The sequence below is a fragment of the Lissotriton helveticus genome, chromosome 2_1 (genome assembly GCF_964261635.1).
Source record: "Lissotriton helveticus chromosome 2_1, aLisHel1.1, whole genome shotgun sequence".
NCBI lineage: Eukaryota > Metazoa > Chordata > Amphibia > Caudata > Salamandridae > Lissotriton > Lissotriton helveticus.
The window spans coordinates 588,638,149-588,661,254 of NC_136059.1; the positions used below are offsets into that span (position 1 = coordinate 588,638,149).

Sequence of the window (23,106 nt, forward strand, 5' to 3'; positions counted from 1 at the left end):
CTCTCTAGCTGGTGTGATGTAATGCCCTACTTTTATTCTCCCCCCGAATAGAACTTTTAGAACGATTATCCTCGAATTTTTATTGCAGATTATTTGTAATTATATGAATTTGTATTGCGAGCTAATAGCATTCTGTAATTGTGTATGAACTTTATATGTCCTTTTACTGTACCTTAATCCCAATAAAAATATATTTAAAAAAAAAAGAGGAAGAACTAGTTGACGCCGAAGACTCGGATCTAGAGGAAGATCAATACTCCGAGCACGACTCAGAATATTATATCGACGAGGAAGAACAAATCGTCGATGTCGAAGAATACGATCAAGACATCGTAGCTGTCGAAGACGACTCCGATGACAACGGGGGGCGAACCCCGAGTACACCGCCCCATACAGACACTACACCAATATCAGAGACTCAGGTCGAGGCATCGCCAACAGGCCTTAGCCAAGATCTAAATACTGGTTCTATAGCCCCGCCATACCGCCCGGCTAAGAACATACAAAAAGAGCCTTCTGAGACACGTAATCCAAGGCCGGTTCAATCGAAACCGAAAGTCATTGACACGACAGTCTTCGGACCGAACGTCGTCGAACCGAAGGTGATAAACCCAAAGGGCGCCGAGCCGAAGGCCACCGTTCCATATAAACCTTCAAAGCCAAAGGCCGTTGAATCGCCCAACTCGAGTTCGAGTGCCGAAAAAGTAAAAAAGGCTGTCGACGAAGGCAAAAGGGCTACGCGAAGCGAAAGCGAAACCTAAGGTAGACCAACCGAAAGCGGTCGAGCCGAAGCCCATCGATCCGAAGAAGGGCATCGAGCCAAAGCCGCAGGCTCCGAGGACACCTCTACAGCCGAAAAAAGTTGCCAAACCGACGAAACCGATCGGTCCGAAAAAAGTGATGCAATCTGTAAAAGACGTCGGACCGACAAAACCTGTCGGAAAGCCTCAAAAACCGATCCAGGTACCAAAAGCGGTCGAACCGATTAAAGGCATCGAACCGAAAAAGGTCAAACCTAAAACTACGGCACCAAGGCAAAAGACTGAGGAAGAGGAGATCATCCATCCAGACCCCTCCACAGAAGATCAGTCCAAGCTATATATTGACCCAAATACTGGGAAAGTGACTGTTTATACTAAAAAGAAAAGACCAGTGCCTGCTGAAGACTTTTCTAGAATTCCACTCAAGAAGAAGAGAGACTGTGCAACCTCTCCTATTCTTTTCCAACCTATCTCTCCAGCTATGCCTACTACGACATATGCACCATACTCACCTGCATGCTCTGACTACAACCCAGATGAAGATCAGGACGCAGATGTGGATATCCACAAAACCCATATGTAGACCCCAATTCACAGCCATTGGGGGTGGGTGGGGGGGGTGAGCCAGACACTGAGGGGGCTCGACCCAATGCAGACCCAACTGTATACCCAGCTAAGCCATCACCTACAGAAGACACAGTGGCTTTTAACTCTTTAATAGATAGAGCAGCACTCTACCATAATGTAGACATGCATTCAGATGCTATAGAAGATGATTTTCTATTTGATACGCTGGCAACATCAGAAAGAAGTGTCAAAACACTCCCCATGTTAAAGGGCGTCCTAAAGCACGCTTGCGACATGTTCAAAGACACTGCTAGGGCACGTGTCATCAACCCTAGAATAGAGAAGAAGAACAATAGTTACTTACCTGTAATCTGTGGTTCTCCAGTATTGGTGTCTTTCATAGATTCACATGCCTGAATCATTCCTCGTCGTCGGAGTGGGAGTCCCACGGTACATAAAAAAGCAATAATATGCCATAAATATGTAGTAATACCAATAGAAATGAACCAGGAAGTAAAGCAGCCAATGGTACAGTAGGCAAAAAACTTCCACATCTATGACTCTCATAGTCATTATGTATAGTCCAAACCACAGCCAATCAGGCGCCAGCACCCACCAGAATGTTCTCCCCAGAGGCTCAGGCTCTCAGATTTTCTCGCAAGGAGTGAAGGTAAACCATAATAGCCTAAAAAGCCTCTGAGGGGAGGTGGGCGGGTTGCATGTGAATCTATGAAAGACACCAATACTGGAGAACCACAGATTACAGGTAAGTAACTATTGTTCTTCTCCAGTATTAGGGGTGTCTTTCATAGATTCACATGCCTGAATCAGAGTAGCTAGCAGTACATATCTTTGCTGAACAGAAGCTCATAACACCCAGCTTGTCAGTCAGAAAAGCAAATAACAATGCAGATTGAAAATACATATATCGTATATAGCATAATCTGATGCAATCATGGAAATATGTGAAAACATAACATAAGAAGCGTCTGACAGCAGAAAACAAGGAGGTGGGAAAACAGAGGCTCACCTTAATGAAACAGATTCCGTAGAACAGCTCGACCCACAGAAGTATCAGCCTCGCTGATTGACTCTAGACAGTAATGTCTGGTAAAGGTATGGCGACTCGACCAAGTAGCCGCTTTGCAGATCTGCTGAAGAGGGACTCCAGCAAATAAGGCCGTAGATGAGGAGACTGCCCTTGTAGAGTGCGCTCTGGGCGCAGATGGTAAAGGTCTCCCAGCCTGTGTATGGCAAAAGGCAATGGCAGCAGATATCCATCTTGCAATAGTCTGTTTTGATACTGCCTGCCCCTTACGAATCGCACCGTAGGTAATGAACAACTGGTCAGAAGTGCGTACAGTAGTCCTTCTTTGTAGATAGAATTTAAGACATCTTCTAATGTCAAGCGAGTGTAAAGCTCTTTCCGCAGGAGTTTGCGGGTCTGGAAAAAACGATTTAAGAACAACAGGTTCGTTCAGATGGAAATCCGAAGGTACTTTCGGAATGTATTTGGGATTTGTGCGAAGTATGACAGAATCGCTTGTGAATTGCAGAAAAGGATGATGTACAGTGAAAGCTTGGATATCACTAACCCTCTTGGCGGATGTTAAGGCTAAGAGCAGTGATACTTTCCACGAAAGATACTTCAAGTCAGCTTTATGGATGGGCTCGAATGGGTGACGCATGAGTTGACCCAGGACCACATTCAGATGCCACAAAGGAGGCGGACGGCGTACAGGAGGGAACATTCTAAAGAGGCCTTTAAAGAACTGTTGGATAATTCTTGCTGAGTACAGAGAATTGGACCCATCCTGTCGATATCTGGATATTGCAGCCAGAAACACCTTTAAAGTAGCATGGGACAGACCTGTTCGTGCCAACTGCAAGAAGAAAGGAAGAATTTCCTCAGGTTTTGCTAAAAAAGGGTGATCCCCTGCTGAACGGCACCAGATACAGAAGCGTTTCCATTTCAGACTGTATGTCTTGATGGTAGCGGGCGCTCTAGCTTTGGCCAACACCTCTTTACAGTCTGCCGGGATGTTCAGGTGTGCAAACTCATGGTGTTCAGGAGCCAGGCCGCTAATCTCAGCGATGCTGGGTCCGGATGGAAGACTTGACCTTCCTGAATACTGAGCAAGTTCGGGATTGGATGTAACTGAATTGGCTTGCTCTCTGACAGTAGGAGGAGCTCTGTAAACCAATACTGGCGCGGCCATCTGGGCGCAATCAGGATCAGTCGGCAAGGTTCCTTCTTCATCTTCCGCAGAACCCTTGGGACTAGTGGAATCGGTGGGAAAGCGTATGCAAACGTCAGAGACCAATCGATGGAGAACGCATTCCCCAGAGAATTCTTGTGGGGGTGCCAGCTCGCGAAGCTCAGGCATTTGCTGTTGGTACTTGTCGCAAATAGATCCAGGTCTGGCCAACCCCACTGATGAAAGATGTGGTCCACTGTTTCCTGGTGAAGCTCCCATTCGTGGGTGGTGATCGTTGTCCTGCTGAGTGCGTCCGCAAGGACGTTTTCCGTTCCCGGAACATGCACTGCTTGCAACTGTACATTGTGGTGAAGAGCCCATGTCCATAATTCCTGCGCCTCTTGAAACAGGAGAAGAGATCGAGTTCCCCCCTGCTTGTTGACGTAGTGCATACTTGTTGTGTTGTCTGTTCTTATCAACACATTGGTGTCCTGAATGATGGCACAAAACGCCTTGAGTGCAAGAAAAATGGCTCTCAGTTCCAAACGATTGATGTGCCACCGTTTCTGTTGCGCAGTCCATTTGCCGCTGATCGTGAGGCCTTGTAGATGAGCCCCCCAGCCCTCGAGGGATGCGTCTGTAGTGATGGTCAGACTTGGTGTTTCTTGAAGGAACGCATGACCCTGACTCAGATGACACCTCTGTGTCCACCAAAGAAGAGACTTCTTCATGAGTGGCGTGATTTGAATGAGGTCCTCGAAAGTGCCTGAAACCTGCTGCCACTGCAAGGTTAGTTCCTCCTGAAGCGGCCTCATTTGAAGTCGGCAATTTGGAAGTAATGGAATACAAGCCGATGCCATCCCTAGAAAGGATTTGTATAGTCGGACAGAAACTGACTTTCTTTGCATGAGATCTTGTGCCAGCCGACTTATTTTCAGTTGTCTCTCCTTGGAGACGAAAGCTTTGCATTTTTGAGTGTCCAAAATCGCTCCTAAGAATGCTATTCTTTGAGACGATTGCAGTTGGGATTTGCTGAAATTTATTGTCAGGCCTAGAGATTGAAACAGGTGCAGACACTGTTGAAGGTGACATTGAACGGTTCCGTGAGAATTGCCCTTTATAAGGCAGTCGTCCAGATATGGGAAAATTTGTATTCCCTCCAGCCGGAGGTGTGCAGCTACTGGAGCTAACACTTTTGTAAAAACTCTTGGAGCGGACCGTAGTCCGAAAGGAAGGACCTTGAACTGGTAGTCCCTGCCAGCCACCCTGAAGCGAAGGAATTTCCTGTGGCGAGGAAGGATGGGGATGTGGAAATATGCATCCTGGAGATCTAAGGTGACCATGCAATCTCCTGCTGCTAGAAGATGCAAAATTTCCTGAAGAGATAGCATCCGGAATGTCAATTTCCTTAGATATTTGTTTAAGGCGCGAAGATCGAGGATCGGGCGCCACTCCCCGTTCTTTTTCCTTATCAGGAAGAACCTGGAGTAAAATCCTATTCCTCTCATCCTCTGAGGAACGCTCTCGATCGCTCCTTTTTGTATCATCATTTTGATTTGGGTAAGCAGCTCCTTCAGGTGAGCTGGAGGCGGTCCTTTTGGCGGTACATTTGGAGGGAATTTTTCGAATTCTAGGGCATGGCCCCTGGCCACAATATCTAGGACTCATTTGTCTGTTGTTATAGACTGCCAATTGGAGTAAAATTTGGATATTCTTCCGCCAAGTCTTTTGTGAGGGTGGAAAGATGGTGGTGGCAGGTGAAAAGTTTCATTGTCGCTTGTCCTTGCCGCGGTAGTTAGCCTTACCCCGGTTTGTGGTGTATTGAGATCTCTTCTGCCCATAAGACTGGTAGCGCTGTGCCTGGTAGCGCTGATTACCTTGTCGGTATGAGGATTGTTGTTGTTGTTGCTGGTATCCACCTCTATTGAAGGACGTTCCTCGTCCTCTCGCTCCTCGAAAGGGCGGCTTGTGGAATTGTAGAGTGCCTAAGGATCTGACTGTTTCAGTATCCTTTTTTATAGTCTGTAAAGCCTCCTCTACCTTGGGGCCGAATAAATATTCGCCATCAAATGGCATGTCTAGAACTCGGTTTTGGACCTCCTGTCTGAAAGCAGTGGAACGTAACCATCCCTGTCTACGCAGAACAGCAGCTCCTGCCAATTGACGAAATCCTGTGGGTGCAACATCAACAGCTGAATCGATCATCTCTTCAGAGGTCCTTTGACCTTCTTGAAGAATTCGGAGTGCTTCAGCCTTGGATGGCTCAGGGAGGAGATCTATAAATGGTGAGATGTCAGACCACATTTGGCGGTCGTACCGACCTAAGATGGCCAATGCATTGGCAGCACGGACAGTTGTTGCAGCCATGGTGGAAACTCGTTTTCCGATTGAGTCTAGGCGTCTGCCATCTCTATCCGGCGGCGCCGTAACTGCAGAGGACGGATTTCTGGCTCTTTTCTGAGCCGCCTGGACAATTACTGAGTCAAGTTTTGCCTGTCCAAGAAGACATGCAGGCGTTTTTTCGGGAGCTTTATATTTCTTATCAATTCGTGGCAAGACCGGAGGAATGGAAGCCGGCGTTGACATCACCTTAACACCTTCCTTCCAGATGAAATCCACGATGGGTATTGTTCTAATTTGTCGTCTGGGCTGATCCTTAAAATCGTAAAGGAAACATTCTTGTTGCGTATGCTCCATCTTCATATGAAAGCGTTCGGTCGCACGCTCCATCAACAAGTGAAAATTCGCTACATCCACCGGAGGGGAGGCCGATGCAGTCTGAGGAGATGTTGAAGGAGATTGTACCTGATAGTCATCCCACTCCGACAAATCATCCACTTCTCCTTCTTCCCGTTGGTCGTCATCATCCGAAGATTGCGGGTCTTCCTCGTGAGCAGGTTGTGGATGTGAAGGCGGACACACCGTTGGGAGCACGGGTGGAGGCGTTTCCGAAGTTGGAGTTGCCGGTCCAGAACCTGCTGATTCAGATGGTGGGAACCTCCGATAGTAATCGTCCAGCATAAATTGTAAGTTGGATATTAAATCCAAAGGAACTTGAGCAACAGGGGTACTCACAGGCATCGACACATCAACAGGAGAGTGAGTATCATCATATTCTTCATCTTGAAGTTTAATATGTAACTCCGATGGAATAGTAGCTTGCCCAAAAGTATTCTGGACCATCTCATTCTCACTGTCAGAGTCCAGAAGTTGGTCTAGCACTTCAGAGGACACCTTTTGAGGTGAAATACAAAGGGGTGAAAGCCTCATTGCAGTGTTGCGCAGTTGCTCTGATGCTTGCCGTGGTGTTAAAAACACCGTCGACGGAGACCACACTTGTAGTGCTGTGCATGATGACAACTGCGGCGTCGTCGGAGGATTACCTCCCGATGGTTTTGTCGTCGACGGAACACCTCTCGTCGACGGAACACTCGTCGTCGACGGAACACTCGTCGTCGACGGGACACTCGTCGTCGACGGGACACTCTTCGTCGACGGGACACTCTTCGTCGACGGGACACTCTTCGTCGACGGGACACTCTTCGTCGACGAGTCACTCTTCGTCGACGGTGTTATTTTCGTCGACGGCGTAGAGCCTGACAACGAGCTCGTCGACGGAGCCTTTTTCGTCGGCGGTAAAGCCTTTAGAGGTGTCGACGACGAGGCGTCGACGACGGACGTCGACGAAACAGGCCTCACAGATACAAATACCATAGTTGGAAACGCCGTAGACGATGACATAACCATACCAGGTTTAGGAGAGAAAAATGTTACCGTCGATGTCACTGAAGTCGTCGTTCTCGTCAACGAGGAAGCTGAAGAGGACATCGCAGGAGTTGGAGACGAAGTCTGTGGTAAAATCCTCTCAGAAGATAGGGGAAACTTGAGGTTTTTCCCCTTTTTGGAAGCAGAAGCTCCTTCCATGCCCTTGGTTGTGGGGACAGCCTAAGAAGTAGAAGGCTGATCCAGTCCCTTAGCAGGTGGTTGTTTTCTAGGCAGTTTAGCCTTGGGAGATGACATTCCCTCAGGCGCAGGCCTCTTCCTGGAGGCTGAAGTAGAACCAGAGGTGACGCTTCCTACCTCAGAAACAGGATTAGAAGAATCCTTTAGCCTTTTCAACCACAGAAGTAAACGACCCTCTCTATCCCTGAGAGTCTTTTGAGGCATGGTTCTGCAGATCTTACAGTCAGAGGCCTGGTGATCTGGGTAGAGACAATAGATACACTTTTTATGTGGATCTTTTTCAAAAAGCCGAAGCTTACCACAGCAGTCACAGGCTCTAAAGAGAGATTTCTTAGAAGACATCCTTAAAAGTAGAAACAAATGAAGTTAGAAGTAAGAAACTGAGCAGAGCTCAGGGAGACTCCCTTACACACGACGTGCGGTAGAAAATCTGAGAGCCTGAGCCTCTGGGGAGAACATTCTGGTGGGTGCTGGCGCCTGATTGGCTGTGGTTTGGACTATACATAATGACTATGAGAGTCATAGATGTGGAAGTTTTTTGCCTACTGTACCATTGGCTGCTTTACTTCCTGGTTCATTTCTATTGGTATTACTACATATTTATGGCATATTATTGCTTTTTTATGTACCGTGGGACTCCCACTCCGACGACGGGGAATGATTCAGGCATGTGAATCTATGAAAGACACCCCTAATACTGGAGAAGTATAGGGCTGCACCAGTAGACCCTACTTACATCAGGGGACAACTGTCCTTAGACTCATTGGTGGTATCCAACGCACGAAAGCGTGCTAATTCACAAACTACTGGAGAGGCTCCTCCTCCTGACAAGGAGTCTAAGATTTTAGAAGCATCAGGCAAAAGAGTGGCAGCTCAAGCAGCAAACTCATGGAGAATAGCCAATACTCAGGCCTTGCTGGCCAGATATGAGAGGGCGCACTATGACAGTTTAGAAGGACTTCTCCAACACTTACCTGAGCCTTTCAAAGAGCAGGCGGATGAACTTATACAGGAGGGAAAGCTCATCACCAATGCCTCCATTAAGTATGCTCTAGACACGGCAGATACAGCTGCCAAATCTATCAACACAAACGTACTGCTTAGGAGGCACGCATGGCTTCGCAAATCTCGATTTCAGAGTGAAGTACAGGCCACAATTCTTAACCAGCCTATAAATCCAGATTTTTTGTTTGGTCCAGCAGTTGACTCAATTCTGGACACAATGATAAAGGACACGGAGACTGCAAAGTCCATGGGAGTTCTTCAGTCCCAACAACACAGAGGCTCCTTTCATCGCTCCAACTATAGAGGAGGAGCGTGAGGTAACACATCGCAGCAATCCTCCACGTACAAAAGTAATACGCAATCCACATACAATAAAAACACAAACAGGGGTGGATACAGAGGAAATAAAGGGCAGAGGGCGTGGAGGCAATGCCAATAGATCCTCCACTAACACCAAACAGTGACTTCATGGCACTACCCCCAGACCATATAACACCGGTCAGGGGAAGACTACAACAGTTCCTGCCACTCTGGTTAAACATCACTACAGACAAGTGGGTCAGGCAAATTATCAAACATGGCTATTACCTAGAACTCACATCAACACTACCCAACATACCACCCATACACCGTCCAATGTCAAAGGAACATATAACATTACTGCAGCAAGAGGTCATCAGTATGCTACAAAAGGGGGCCATAGAACCAGTCCCACTCGAACATCAAGGAACAGGAGTATACTCACTATACTTCCTCATTCCAAAAAAGGACGGTTCTCTCAGACCAATATTGGACCTCAGGCCCCTCAACCTGTACATTTTATCAGAGCATTTTCACATGCTCACTCTGCAATAAGTCTTACCACTGCTGCGTCAGGGAGACTTCCTAGCAACTCTAGACCTCAAAGACGCATACTTTCATATACCAATACACCCTGCTCACAGAAAGTATCTGAGGTTTACTATTCAAGGACAGCACTACCAGTTCAAAGTCCTACCATTCGGAGTAACAACAGCTCCACGGGTGTTCACCAAATGCCTAGCAACAGTGGCGGCACATCTCAGGAGACAACACATTCATGTGTACCCATATCTGGACGATTGGCTAATACACGAGCCATCGGGCCAGCAATGTGCCAGCCACATGTCAAACACCATTCATCTCCTGCACAGTCTAGGCTTCTCGTTAAACTACCCAAAGTCACACCTACAACTCTCCCACGTCCAACAGTATCTGGGAGCAACAATAGATACACTAGCAGCAAAGGCATACCCAAATGCAGCATGGATCAACGGAGTGCAAATGTTAATCCAAAGGTTCAAACCACAACACACATTGCTAGCTTGAGTGTTTATGCAACTAATAGGCATGATGGCCTCATGCATATTCATAGTCCCTCATGCCAGACTACACATGCGTCCGCTACAGGAGTGCCTAGCACGGCAGTGGAACCAGGCTCAGGGACAATTAAAAGACCTAGTGTTGGTGACCAGTCGGGCATACAGCTCTCTGCATTGGTGGAATCCGCAAAACCTTTGCAAATGACGACTGTTCCAGGAGCCTATCCCACAAATCGTAATGACGGCGGACGCATCCCTGCTAGGATGGGGAGCCCATGTCCTGCATTACCCAGTCCAGGGTCTATGGACAATACAACAAAAGAAGATGCACATCAATCTACTAGAACTGATGGCGATCTTTCTAGCACTAAAAGCGTTAAAAAAACACCTATGCAACAAGACTGTGTTGATCCGGACGGAAAACATGACAGCTATGTATTACATTCAGAAACAGGGAGGAACACATTCCCCACAGCTATCACATCTAGCTCAAAGTGTGTGGAAATGGGCCATTCAAAGGAACATGTTCCTCATGGCGGAACACCTCCCAGGTAAACACAATCAAATAGCCGACCTGCTCAGCAGGCACAGTCAACAAATGCACGAATGGGAGATTCACCCCAACGTGCTCCAACCATTCTTCCGGAAGTGGGGACACCCGGAGATAGACCATTTTGCCTCAAGCGAAAACGCAAAATGCAGTACTTTGCCGCCAGGTTCCCACATCCGTAGTCGCAGGGCAATGCGATATGGATGAACTGGTCAGGCAGATTTGCGTACGCTTTTCCCCCAGCTCCACTAATACCGCTAGTGGCACGCAAAATGCGGCAACATTCGTTGACGCTAATCCTAGTTGCTCCCACATGGGCAAGGCAACCATGCTACACAACGTTCCTAGAACTGTCAGTGGTGCCTCATCAAAGACTGCGACTCACACACAGTCTTCTAACTCAGAGCAATGGAGAAATCCAACACCCAGATCCACAACAGATGAACCAGGCGATCTGGCTCCTGAAATCCTAGAGTTTGGCTACCTAAACTTGCCTCCAGACTGTATGAATATTATCAAAGAGGCAAGAAAACCCACTACAAGGGCATGTTATGCAGCAAAATGGAAACGTTTCGTCATTAACTGCAGAAACAATGATATAAACCTATTAGATGCTTCTACACAAAACATCATCTGCTATCTCTTGCACCTACAACGCTGCAATTTAGCCTACTCGTCCATCAGGATACATTTAGCGGCGCTAGCAGCTTATCTCCAAAACAGGCAACACCTTTCACTGTTTAGAGTGCCAGCAATTAAAGCATTTATGGAAGGACTTAAACGAGTAATTCCTCCAACGCACCCACCTTCACCAGTCTGGAATCTAAACATTGTTTTAACCAGACTTATGGGACCACCTTTTGAGCCACTACACTCATGCGAAATACAGTTTCTTACTTGGAAGGTGGCTTTCCTTATTGCCATTACTGCACTTAAAAGAGTTAGTGAGCTGCAAGCCCTAACTATTCAAGAACCATACATTCAAGTACATGCAAATAGAGTAGTTCTCAAAACAAACCCTAAATTCATGCCAAAAGTGGTATCCCATTTCATATAAATCAGACAATAGAACTGCCAGTGTTCTTTCAAAATCCACAAACAGTAGCAGAAAGGGCCTTGCATACGCTAGATGTCAAGAGAGCTCTGCTATACTATATAGATAGAACTAAAGCATTTCGAAAAACAAAACAGTTGTTTGTTGCTTTCTCACCGCAACACAAGGGTAACCCTATTTCAAAATCAGGTATAGCCAGATGGATCGTTAAGTGCATTCAGATATGTTATTTAAAAGCAAAACGCACATTAACAGTCCCCCTAGGGTGCATTCTACACGCAAACTAGGGGCAACCATGGCTTTCCTAGGAAATATTCCTTTACACGAAATTTGTAGAGCAGCCACATGGTCAACCATACATACATTTACCAAACACTATTGTGTAGATGTACATTCCAAACCGCAAGCTGCTGTAGGACAGGCTGTCCTAAAGACTCTCTTTCAGACTGTTGCAGCTGGCACAGGCAACCACCGCTAGGGGAGATACTGCTATACATTCTATGCACAGATATGAATTCAGCAGCCCACATGCCTCGAACGGAATATGCTACTTACCAGTATGCATCTGTTATTGGCATGTAGGGATGCTGACATTCATATCGCCCGCCCGCCTCCCCGGTGCCTGTCGCAGCTGTAGCATTCACTCTTTGCATGGACATCTCTTACTGTACTATACTCCATCTCTGCCACAATGGCGAAAAACAATCTGGGGATGGAGAGGATGCCCATGCGCACTGTAGTCCAAGGGGGGAGCCACCTATCTCGTGATACTTCGAAGACTCTTCCAGGACAACAATGTGCAATCATCCGGACCCAACACTAGGCGGCGATCTATGTACAGATATGAATGTCAGCAGCCCTACATGCCAAGAACGGATGCATACTGGTAAGTAGCATATTCCATATAAAAGGTCATTAAAGGAACTCCCAAACGCATCCCCGCTGTGTCCTCTGGTTACTTGAAAGGAGTGATCGTTTTGTTGATATTTTCACGCGCTGCCAGCACGCGTGTTGGAGGACCCGTTCAACAAGTGTCCTGTGGTCTGTTGGCAACGTGGCAAATTTTCTTTACCGAGGGATCGCATGCCGCAGGACCGCCTCGGAAGCAAACCAATCAAGTGGCCGCTGTCAGGTACAGACTGTGACTTCACGGTGAGACAGGAAGATTACATTCCTGTTTCACGGCCCGGATTGCTTTTTGTGAATGGGGCAGAACGTTGGGGATCCAAGGGAGTCCTGGACATTAATATAGGGGTTCCATTTGAACATCAAACCCTTGCCAGGCACAACAGCGCTCATGTGAGCGGACTCCTGACTCCACGAGTGGTACTTACCGGAACATGGAACTATGGTAGTTGCAGTCTCCAACACCCAACTGCAGCTGCATCCGATCAAGTGGAGCCAGAAGACCTCCGACAAAAGGGAGGGACATAGCATTTCAAGGGAAGAGGCAAAGTGGACCCTTTGTTTGCAAGCGGCATCTGAGGAAGGCAGACACAAGCCGAAATGCATCATGCCGAGCAAAGGTCATTAAAGGAACTCCCAAACGCATCCCCGCTGTGTCCTCTGGTTACTTGAAAGGAGTGATCGTTTTGTTGATATATAGATATATATATATATATATATATATATATATTAGATAGATAGATAGATAGTATTTCTTCAGAGCAAACACAGCTAAAAGTGGCACACATTGCATCACCAGCCCTGGAACTGAAGAAGACTATTTACATTACGGATGTACAGAAGCAAAATACAGTCAGTCACATAGAGGTGAGCCAATAGCTGAAGTGGAGTGAGGCACTCACCTATGCTGTGGTTGGCAGAAGCGTGAGCAACAATTCAACAGACAAATGAATGAAGACCACCTACCAAAAGCCCATAAATGTGAGCATAATTGACATTTCTTTTTATTTTATTTAAATAATGGTCTTGAGAGACATCTGTCTCAAAGGGCAGACCTAAATAGGGCAGTACTATGGAAGTGTTCATGACTATCACAGCAGATCCTACAATGCAAAAATCATTCACATTTTTAGACTAACCTCAAACAGTGACGAACATGACTGTATGGACCCAACAATATAAATGTTTGTATATACTTTAAATACCATACATTTTGTTAAATATATGACATTTTATTAATGGGAAGCATACAGACAATACAGGGGGGTTGCCCTACACAATGATGGGCTTAACGTCCGGCCACTAACATTTGTAGATCTACACATTCAGGTAACAGCGGCCCCCAAGAGGATCCCACTTTAGAAATTCTATCCAGGGACAAGACAAACATTCAGATATGCTATCCGATGTTTTTTTGTCTCAGATCAAACAAGGCTAAATCACGGGAAACATCCTTTACAACGCAACTTTTACCACGCAGTGCCTTTACGACGCAACTTTTACAACGCAAACCATTACAACGCATTGCGCTGGGGGGCGCTCTAGGATAGGGAGTACGTTTAATTTACTATCCCACACCTTCCCTAGTGTCCACGGGGACTGGAGTTGGAATAGTAAATTAAACTATTCACTATCCAGCACCCCAAATCGCTATGCGTTGTAAAGGTTTTCGTTGTAAAAAACGCGTTGTAAAGGCATGCGATGTAAAAGCATGCGTTGTAATGTCATACATCCCTAAATCACATATATTAAGACATACTTTGATTTTTTTTTTAAATGTGGGCAGGACATGTCATAATACATTCTGCAAGATCACTTAGTTGCACAACAATCTTAGCCAGTGATATAAAAGGCTGCCTTTATTGCATGACCTTACCTGGTCTCTCCTTGCCTGTACCTTTGGTTTCAACAAATTTTTGTATCAAGCTTTCTACTGTCGTATTTGCCATGTTGCTTATAAATTCTTCATTGATCTTCAAGGAAAAGAGACAATGGAAAAACATTTTAACTAAGAGGTTTTGATAGAAAGCAGAAAAAAGTCACTGGTTAATAACACTTTTTGCTCAAAATGAAAAACTGATTGCTCACCGATATTTCAAATGCAAACCTTTTTTTGTGTGGTTTCTTCCATTGTTTACTATAAAGCTTCGTTGATCCAAATGATAACAAAACTTCATGAGTTAGGGCTCCATTCTACAGGCCTACGATGGTTTGGATCTTTCCTGAGCAACATGACCCAGTCCTTTCAGCTGAATACTGTTAGATCCTCCCCCCACAGTGTAGGAAGCTGGCTCTGTATATTCTATACCGAAGTAAGGTATAGTGTGCACAGATTCCAGTGAATCCCCAAAGCAATAGCCTAAGCTAAATTAGATCATCACTAGCAGCTCTTTTTGTGGTAGTCTGACCGAGCAGTAAGGCTTATCAGGAGGGTGTGTTAAGCATTTATTGCATTCACTCAATCAAGACTGATGGCGCATACTCACAGTATACAGACCAATTAGGTAAGTATAAAAAGGTATACTTATGTTTTATTCCTAGAACCAAGCAGGACTTGGCACAGGTAAGTGAAATATACTTTCAAATGCAAATCTTTGCAAGGAAATGCAGTTGTGGTTGAAATTGCAATCATTACAAGTTTGTACTTGCTTTTAAAACTGTTTAAAATACATAGAGATTACTTTGGAGTACTTTTAGATTACATCGACTATTTGGGGTGATATGCCTAGATATCACACCCTGGATCCTACAATACAAAGTTAAGTAAAACACTTTTTGATTTAAGGGACAGTTACTTTTCTTTTATACAAAACACAGTTCAACACGAAACATTTTAGAAACAAAAACTCGTAACATTGGTTTCTGTGGAGAAAATAGTGTTAGTGGTTTAAAGGTAAGTAAACAACCTGCAAGTATGGTTTCAGGGTTTAGGACCAGGTTCCCCAGGTCCAGTTAGGCACTCAAATTGCATCACCAGCGTCACTAGGGTGGCTGGGTGCAGAGGCCCAATGTTAACTAAAGGGGTAGGGTGCAGTTGGTTGGGGGCTGCTTACGAGCAGGCCACTCGGATCTAGGAGCAAAGGTCCTAGGGTTAGGATCAGCACTGCAGGGGCCAACAATCAGCGCAGGAGCTACAACACCAGAGGCACAGAGGGAGCCGGACGCAAAAGATGTTGGGAGCCCTGCGGTTTGCAATGGAGATCTCCGGGTCGAAGAAAATACTGCAGACTTGGGCAAGGAGGTTTCCTGAAGATGACCACCGGTAGGAGAGGTACGTTGGGTTTTTGGGAGGATACCTGGACGGAGTAGAGTAGGAGCTTCTGTTCCAGATGCGAGGAGAGTTGTTGGTTGATGGCTTTTTCTAATATTTTAGTTGGGAAAGGGAGCAGGGATATCCGTCGGTAGTCGTTGAGTACGTGTCTCAATCTGGCTCTGCCTAGGTTGAAGATGTGGTGAGGGCGTGGGTCGGTTGGGGCCCCTGAGTGGACGGAGTTCATGATGGAGGCAGTGTCTTGTAGGGCAAGCTGGCTCCATTCGGTTAGTCGTATGTCTTTGGCGGAAGCAAGGTCATTGCGTTGCTTGAAGAAGTTGGTGGCCTTGGGCTGGGGCTTGAAGTTTCTGTAGATGTTGGTAATCTTGACATGAAAGAAGTTTGCAGGGTTGTCGCAGAGTTCCTGTGAGGGGGTAATATTGTTAGTTGAAGCCGAGTGTTTGGAGAATTCTTTGACTATGTTGAAGAGTTCTTTGCTGTTATTGGAGCTGGAGTCAAAGCTTGAGGCTAACTGCTTTTTTCAGATTCTCTCAATTGTCTGTGGTAGAGATTGAAGACTCAACTCACAAAAAGAGAAGGACTAAAAACTCATGACAGAGGAGACCATCCTGTAAGCAGTTCTGTCTGTGTCTCTGTCAAAAAGAAGGATAGAGGGGAAAATTCACAGATTTATAAATACTGCCCTCACCCACTATTTAGTGGCATGCTTCATCATATGGCCGCTTACGACGCTTACGACTCCCAGGTGCAGACCAACACACTGAGCGGAGTGCTGAATGTTTTTTAAAGAAAAGATCAAGCAAGAAGAAGGGTGAAATGAGGTGAGGAAAGGTTTTCCCAAGATGGAATACTAGTGTAAAAAAGAGTGTGTGCTAAAACTACCTCAGGAAGTACCACCTACTATTCTTTATTTTTGGTCTCCCTTGGTAGGATTACAAAATATCACAGAATAGGGTGTATGGGAGAAGTTACCACTCCTTACCCCCTACTGTATATACCAACATGTTTCAGCCAATTTTTCAGGGTCCTGATCCTTCTTAACCTTTATTTTAAATGACCAAATGAGAAATTTAGTGAAAAAGTGGTTAAAGCAACCTTGCTTATTCATCAGTAACACTTTATTGATGTCTGTGAAAGAGAAAAAATAAAAGTATAACAATCATGAATACACCCCTCTAGACGCCTACACATAGATAGAGTGCTATTGAGATCGTTCCAATCCCATTTATCAGGAACACACCTATGTGGATTCCCCAGAGATCCAAGTGTTGCTATAAACACATTGTGAAACAAGCAACCAACACCAAGTGGGAGTATGGAGTTGTAATGAATATGCTACTTACCAGTATGCATCTGTTCTTGGCATGTAGGGCTGCTAACATTCATATCTTAGCATTAGATCGCCGCCTAGTGTTGGGTCCGGATGATCGCACATTGTTGTCCTGGAAGAGTCTTCGAAGTATCCTGAGATAGGTGGCTCCTCCCCTGGACTACAGTGCGCATGGGCATCGGCTCCATCCCCAGATTGTTTTTCGCCATTGTGGCAGAAGATGGAGTGAAAAGTGTAAAGGATGTCCATGCTAATGAGTGAATACAATAGTATATCTGCAGCTGCGACAGGCACCGGGGAGGAGGGTGGGTGATATGAATGTTAGCAGCCCTACATGCCAAGAACAGATGCATACTGGTAAGTAGCATATTCAGTTCGAGGCATGTGGGCTGCTAAATTCATATCTTAGCATAGAATACATAGCAGTCCCTCCATCAGCGGCGGTTGCCCGTGCCAGCTGCAGAAACCTGAAAAAGTGTTTTGAGAACAGCTTGTCCTACAGCAGCTTGCTGCTTGGAATGTACATCAACACAGTAGTGTTTTGTAAAGGTATGTGGTGTAACCCACGTGGCTGCTCTACAAATATCCTCTAAAGGAATGTTCCCTAGGAAAGCCATGGATGCCCCCAATTTGCGTGTGGAGTGCGCCCTTGGGGGTATCGTTAAAGTGCGCTTGGCCTTTTGATAACATATCTGGATGCACTTAACAATCCACCTGGCTATTCCTGCTTTGGAAATAGGGTTGCCTTTGTGTTGTGGTGCGAAGGCAACAAAAAGTTGTTTTGTCTTTCTAAAGGGTTGTGTCCTGTCTATGTAGTACATCAATGCCCTCCGTACATCTAAGGTATGGAGCATTCTTTCCGCCACCGTTTGTGGGTTTTGAAAGAATGCCGGCAAGTCAATAGTTTGGTTGAGATGAAACTGTGACACCACCTTCGGAAGGAATTTGGGGTTAGTGCGTAGCACTACCCTATTTGGATGAATCTGAATGAATGGCTCTTGGATTGTGAGCGCTTGTAGCTCACTAACACGCCTCAGTGACGTAATAGCTATTAGGAAAGCTACTTTCCACGTTAGGAACTGGAGTTCACACGAGTGCAGTGGCTCAAAAGGTGGTCCCATCAGTCTGGTGAGGACCACATTGAGGTTCCACACCGGAGCCGGTGGTGTTCTTGGGGGAATGACTCGTTTCAGGCCTTCAAGAAAGGCTTTAATGGCAGGCACTCTGAAGACAGAGAGATGCTGCCTGTTCTGAAGGTAAGCCGCTATGGCGGATAGATGTATCCGAATGGAAGTGTACGCTAGATTGCACTTGTAAAGATGCAACAGATAGCAAATGATGTCAGGGATAGATGCATCTAGCGGGTTGATGTCATTGGCTGTACAGTAAATGACAAAACGCTTCCATTTTGCAGCATAGCATGCTCTGGTAGTTGGCTTCCTTGCCTCCTTGATGATGTCCATGCATTCCGGAGGTAGGTTAAGGTATCCAAATTCTAGGACTTCAGGAGCCAGATCGCCAGGTTGAGCTGTTGCGGATCTGGATGCTGAATTTCTCCATGGTTCTGCGTCAAAAGTCTGGGCGTGAGGCGCAGTCTTTGATGCGGCACCACTGAGAGTTCGAGGAACGTGGTGTACCATGCTTGGCGCGCCCACGTTGGGGCAACTAGGATGAGAGTCATCGCGTGCTGCCTTAGCTTTCTTGCCACCAGCGGTATCAGAGGGGCTGGCGGAAAAGCGTACGCAAATTTGCCTGACCAGTTCATCCATATCGCATTCCCCTGCGACTGTGGGTGAGGGAACCTGGCGGCAAAGTGTTGGCATTTTGCGTTTTCTTTTGTGGCAAATAGGTCTATCTCCGGATGACCCCACTGCTGGAAGTACGGGTGGAGGACAGATGGGTGTATCTCCCACTCGTGCATTTGATGGCTGTACCTGCTGAGCAGATCCGCCATCTGATTGTCCTTTCCCGGGAGGTGTTCTGCCATGAGGAAAATGTTCCTCTGAATGGCCCACTTCCACATGCTCTGAGCCAGATGAGACAGCTGTGGCGAGTGGGTGCCTCCCTGCTTTTGAATGTAGTACATCGCGGTCATGTTGTCCGTCCGGACTAACACTACCTTGTTGCACAGATGTACAATGAAGGACTTGATCGCCATGAAGATTGCCATCAGTTCCAGATAGTTGATGTGCATCTTCTGTTGCTGCGTCGTCCATAGTCCCTGCACTGTGTAAGTGAGCAGATGAGCTCCCCATCCCTGGAGAGACGCGTCCGTTGTCAGGATAATCTGTGGCACTGGCTCTTGGAACAGTCGGCCCTTGCAAAGGTTGTGTGGAGTCCACCAATGCAGAGAGTCGTAAGCCCGACTGGTAACCAACACTAGGTCTGTCAATTGTCCCTGAGCCTGTGTCCACTGATTTGCTAAGCACTCCTGGAGCGGGCGCATATGTAACCGTGCGTGAGGGACTATGAAGATGCAGGAGGCCATCATGCCTATCAACTGCATGAACACTCTCGCTGGAAGCGAGTGTTGTGGTCTGAACTTTTGGATTAGAGACTGCATGCTGTCTATCCTGACTTGGTTTGGTTGAGCCATGGCCGTCAGGGTATTGATTGTCGCACCTAAAAACTGCCGGACATGTGCCGGCTGAAGATGCGACTTTGGGTAGTTCAACGAGAAACCTAGATTGTGAAGGAGGTGAATGGTGGTCGACATGTCCGCGGCGCACTGTTGTTCCAACTTGGCTTGAACGAGCCAGTCGTCCAGGTAGGGGTAGACATGGATGTTCTGCCTCCTGAGGTGCGCTGCTACTGTCGCCAGACACTTGGTAAACACTCTTGGGGCTGTGGTCACTCCGAAGGGTAGGACCTTGAACTGGTAATGCTTGCCTTGAATAGTGAACCTGAGGTATTTCCTGTGGGACGGGTGTAGTGGAATGTGGAAATAAGCATCCTTGAGATCTAAGGTTGCTAAGAAGTCCCCTTGGTTCAACAAGGGAAGAATCTGTTGCAGTGTAAGCATATGGAAATGTTCTGATAGAATGTACAGGTTGAGGGGACGTAGATCTAGAATGGGTCTGAGAGATCCGTCCTTCTTTGGAATAAGGAAGTACAGGGAATATACCCCTGTGCCTTCCTCCTCCACCGGCACGAGCTCGATTGCGCCTTTTTGCAGCATCACTACTACTTCCTGCTGCAATAAGTTCAAGTGCTCTGCGGACATAGGCCTTTGCCTTGGCGGGATGTTGGGTGGAGTGGATTTCAACTCTAGGCAATAACCATACTGGACTAGTTGTCGCACCCACCTGTCTGTGGTGATGTTTCTCCAGACGGGCAGGAACTGCTGCAGTCTCCCCCCGACAGGTGTTAAGTGGTCGGGGGGCAGTGACAGAGAGTCACTGTTTGCTTGGGGTAGAGGAGCGGGAGTTGTTGTTTCCTCTGCCGCGACCTCTGTTGCTGTTATTTCTGTAACCTCCCTTGTTCTGTTTTGTGAACGAGGATTGTGCTCCACCTCTTGAGAATTGCGATTGTTGACCCATTTGTCCTCTGGTGACTCCACGTGCACCTGAGCGACGAAAATTATTGCCACGAAACTGTTGTGACTGTAGTGCCCCCATGGACTTAGAAGTTTCTGTGTCCTTTTTTATCTTTTCGAGGGTGGTGTCAACATCTGGACCAAACAGTCGATCTGGATTGACTGGCTGATTAAGGATGGTTGTCTGAATATCAGGTTTAAACCCAGATATGCGGAGCCAAGCCTGTCGTCTCAGCATGACGCTAGTGTTGATCGCCCTAGCTGCTGTGTCTGCGGCGTCAAGTGCACACTTGATAGCTGCGTTGGAGATCAATTTCCCCTCCTCTATAAGCAGTTTTGTGCCCTCTTGAAACTGTGGAGGCAGGTGTTGTACAATCTGCTCTAGGGTGTCATAATGCGCCCTATCGTAACGTGCTAAGAGTGCTTGTGTATTAGAAATACGCCAAAAGTTGGCAGCCTGCGCAGCTACTCTTTTGCCCCCTGCCTCTAGCACTTTGGACTCCTTATCCGGGGGAGGAGCTTCACCCGTTGTTTGGGAGTTGGCCCTTTTGCGGGCATTGGCGACCACCAGGGAGTCTAGCGGCAACTGTCCCCGAATGTATGCAGGGTCTGCAGGTGCTGGTCTGTACTTTTTTTCAATACGTGGATTGACCACTCTCGCCCTGGTAGGTTCTTTAAAGATGTCTGCAGCATGTTTGAGGACTCCCTTGAGCATAGGCAGTGTCTTTACAGTTCTCTCAGAGACTGAAAAGGTGTCAAAGAGAAAGTCTTCTTCAACCGGGTCAGCATGCATGTCCACATCATGATTAGCAGCTGCCCTCTCAATTAGTGCATGAAAACCTGCAGAATCCTCTGTTGGGGATGCACGTGCACTGAAAGGTTGTGGGTCTTGCCCCACACTCTGGGTGCCTTGGTCACCAATGTCATCATATGCATCTGGATGTGCATCTGGTTCATTGATGGGGAAGGTGTATTGGTCCTCTTCATTATATCCCTCACCCTCAGATTGGTCTGGTGAGGGAGTAGGGCTTCTTCTAGGAGGAGGCTGGATAGGCTCTATGAGGTTAGAAGCGTCCTGAGGAACCCTTTTCTTCTTTAGTGGGATGACATAGGAGTCCAGAGGCTCTGAAGTGATCCTCCTTTTGTATAGGGTTAATTTGCCTGTGTTGGCGTCGATGAAGTGCTCAGAATCGTCCTCTGATTCGAGTTCTCGACCTGAAGGCGCTCCTGCCGTAGAAGAATCCGACGTCTTTGGCGTCGATTTCGTGGAAAAGGCCTTCGGAGCCTCTTTCGGCGGCAGAAGGAAGAGAAGCTTACTCTTAGGCTTTGCCGGAGCGTCCTTCGGCGTCTGAGGCGACGGCAACGGAGCCGACGTAGCAGCGGCCCTGTCCCTGATTCTCTGTAGCGAAGCGGCGATGGGGGACGCTTCACTCACAGTGGCTTTTGGCGCTGACGAGGATGTCTTGACCTTCCCCTCGGATCCGACGTCACGGTGGCCTTTCTTAGGTTTGGACGCCGATGCAGTTGTCGCTGACCCAGAGTCCTTGGATCGACGCGCAGATGTGCCAGCTGTTGATCCGTGCGCCTGCGTCGGTTCCGTGTCCACTACGCGACCGACTAACGGAGTCCCAGGCGTAACCGGAGCCGTGGCGCTGGCCTTGGCGTGCTTAGACGGTGTCGCCGCGGTTGATCCGTGCCGACCACCCTTTGTAGAGGATCCCTCCTCTTGCGCCGATTTAGACCCTTTGGAATCGTCTATATGTGGGTACTTAGACCCACAGAGCGGACAGTACTTAAACGGACTCCGCTCCATGCTGGAAAGTTGCGGTCGTGTCGCGATGAGAAGGCCTCGACGTCCGAAGAGTGAAAAACTCCGCTGAATCCGACTCCAAGAGTTGGAAGAACTCGAGACCGTGCGCAAACAATACCGACGCTATAAAATACAAGACCTTTTGGCCTTAAAAATCAGTTTTACTCGGTTTCGACAGAGAGAAGTCGAGACCGCATCCGAACCCAATGGCGGAAAAAAACAATCTGGGGATGGAGCCGATGCCCATGCGCACTGTAGTCCAGGGGAGGAGCCACCTATCTCAGGATACTTCGAAGACTCTTCCAGGACAACAATGTGCGATCATCCGGACCCAACACTAGGCGGCGATCTAATGCTAAGATATGAATTTAGCAGCCCACATGCCTCGAACCCAATAGCTATTTGGTAATACACACACAGAGGCCTTCACATTGAGGCTGCCCTCATGGTCAATGGAACCATGTAAGGGAGATCATTATGCGAAATTAGAGGATCCTGAACTTCAACAGGTTATGGTTAGAAAGCCCTTTATTCTCTTTCAAGAAGAGCGCAAGCATACAAGACATGTTTGTCCACACATGATCTTGACCCAGGGGACATTGGTCAACTACACTGTGGGGCCTCCCACCCATCACTGGACATAATGCATGTGGCCACTATAAAGCCTGTAATCAGGCATTGTAGCACAACTGGGTGGCACTCAGCTACCCAGTTGGGACCCCGGCGATGGAGCACGCCACCAACTTGGTTGGTGGGTGAGGGGTCTTTTAACAAACCTAATGGGTTTCTGGCACTCATAAAAGTACCAGTGGGTCG

General features: G+C 47.1%; 1 protein-coding gene across 2 annotated transcripts in view; it reads right to left on the reverse strand.

The window, feature by feature from the left end:
• The window catches only part of FCHO2 (FCH and mu domain containing endocytic adaptor 2), a 1,197,262-nt gene that overhangs the window by 683,570 nt on the left and 490,586 nt on the right, over positions 1 to 23,106 (reverse strand). For both annotated transcript variants that reach the window (XM_078675272.1, XM_078675273.1), the window contains exon 8: positions 14,221 to 14,317. In XM_078675272.1, coding sequence (XP_078531398.1) covers positions 14,221 to 14,317 — 97 coding nt within the window. The remainder of the gene's footprint in view (positions 1 to 14,220; positions 14,318 to 23,106) is intronic.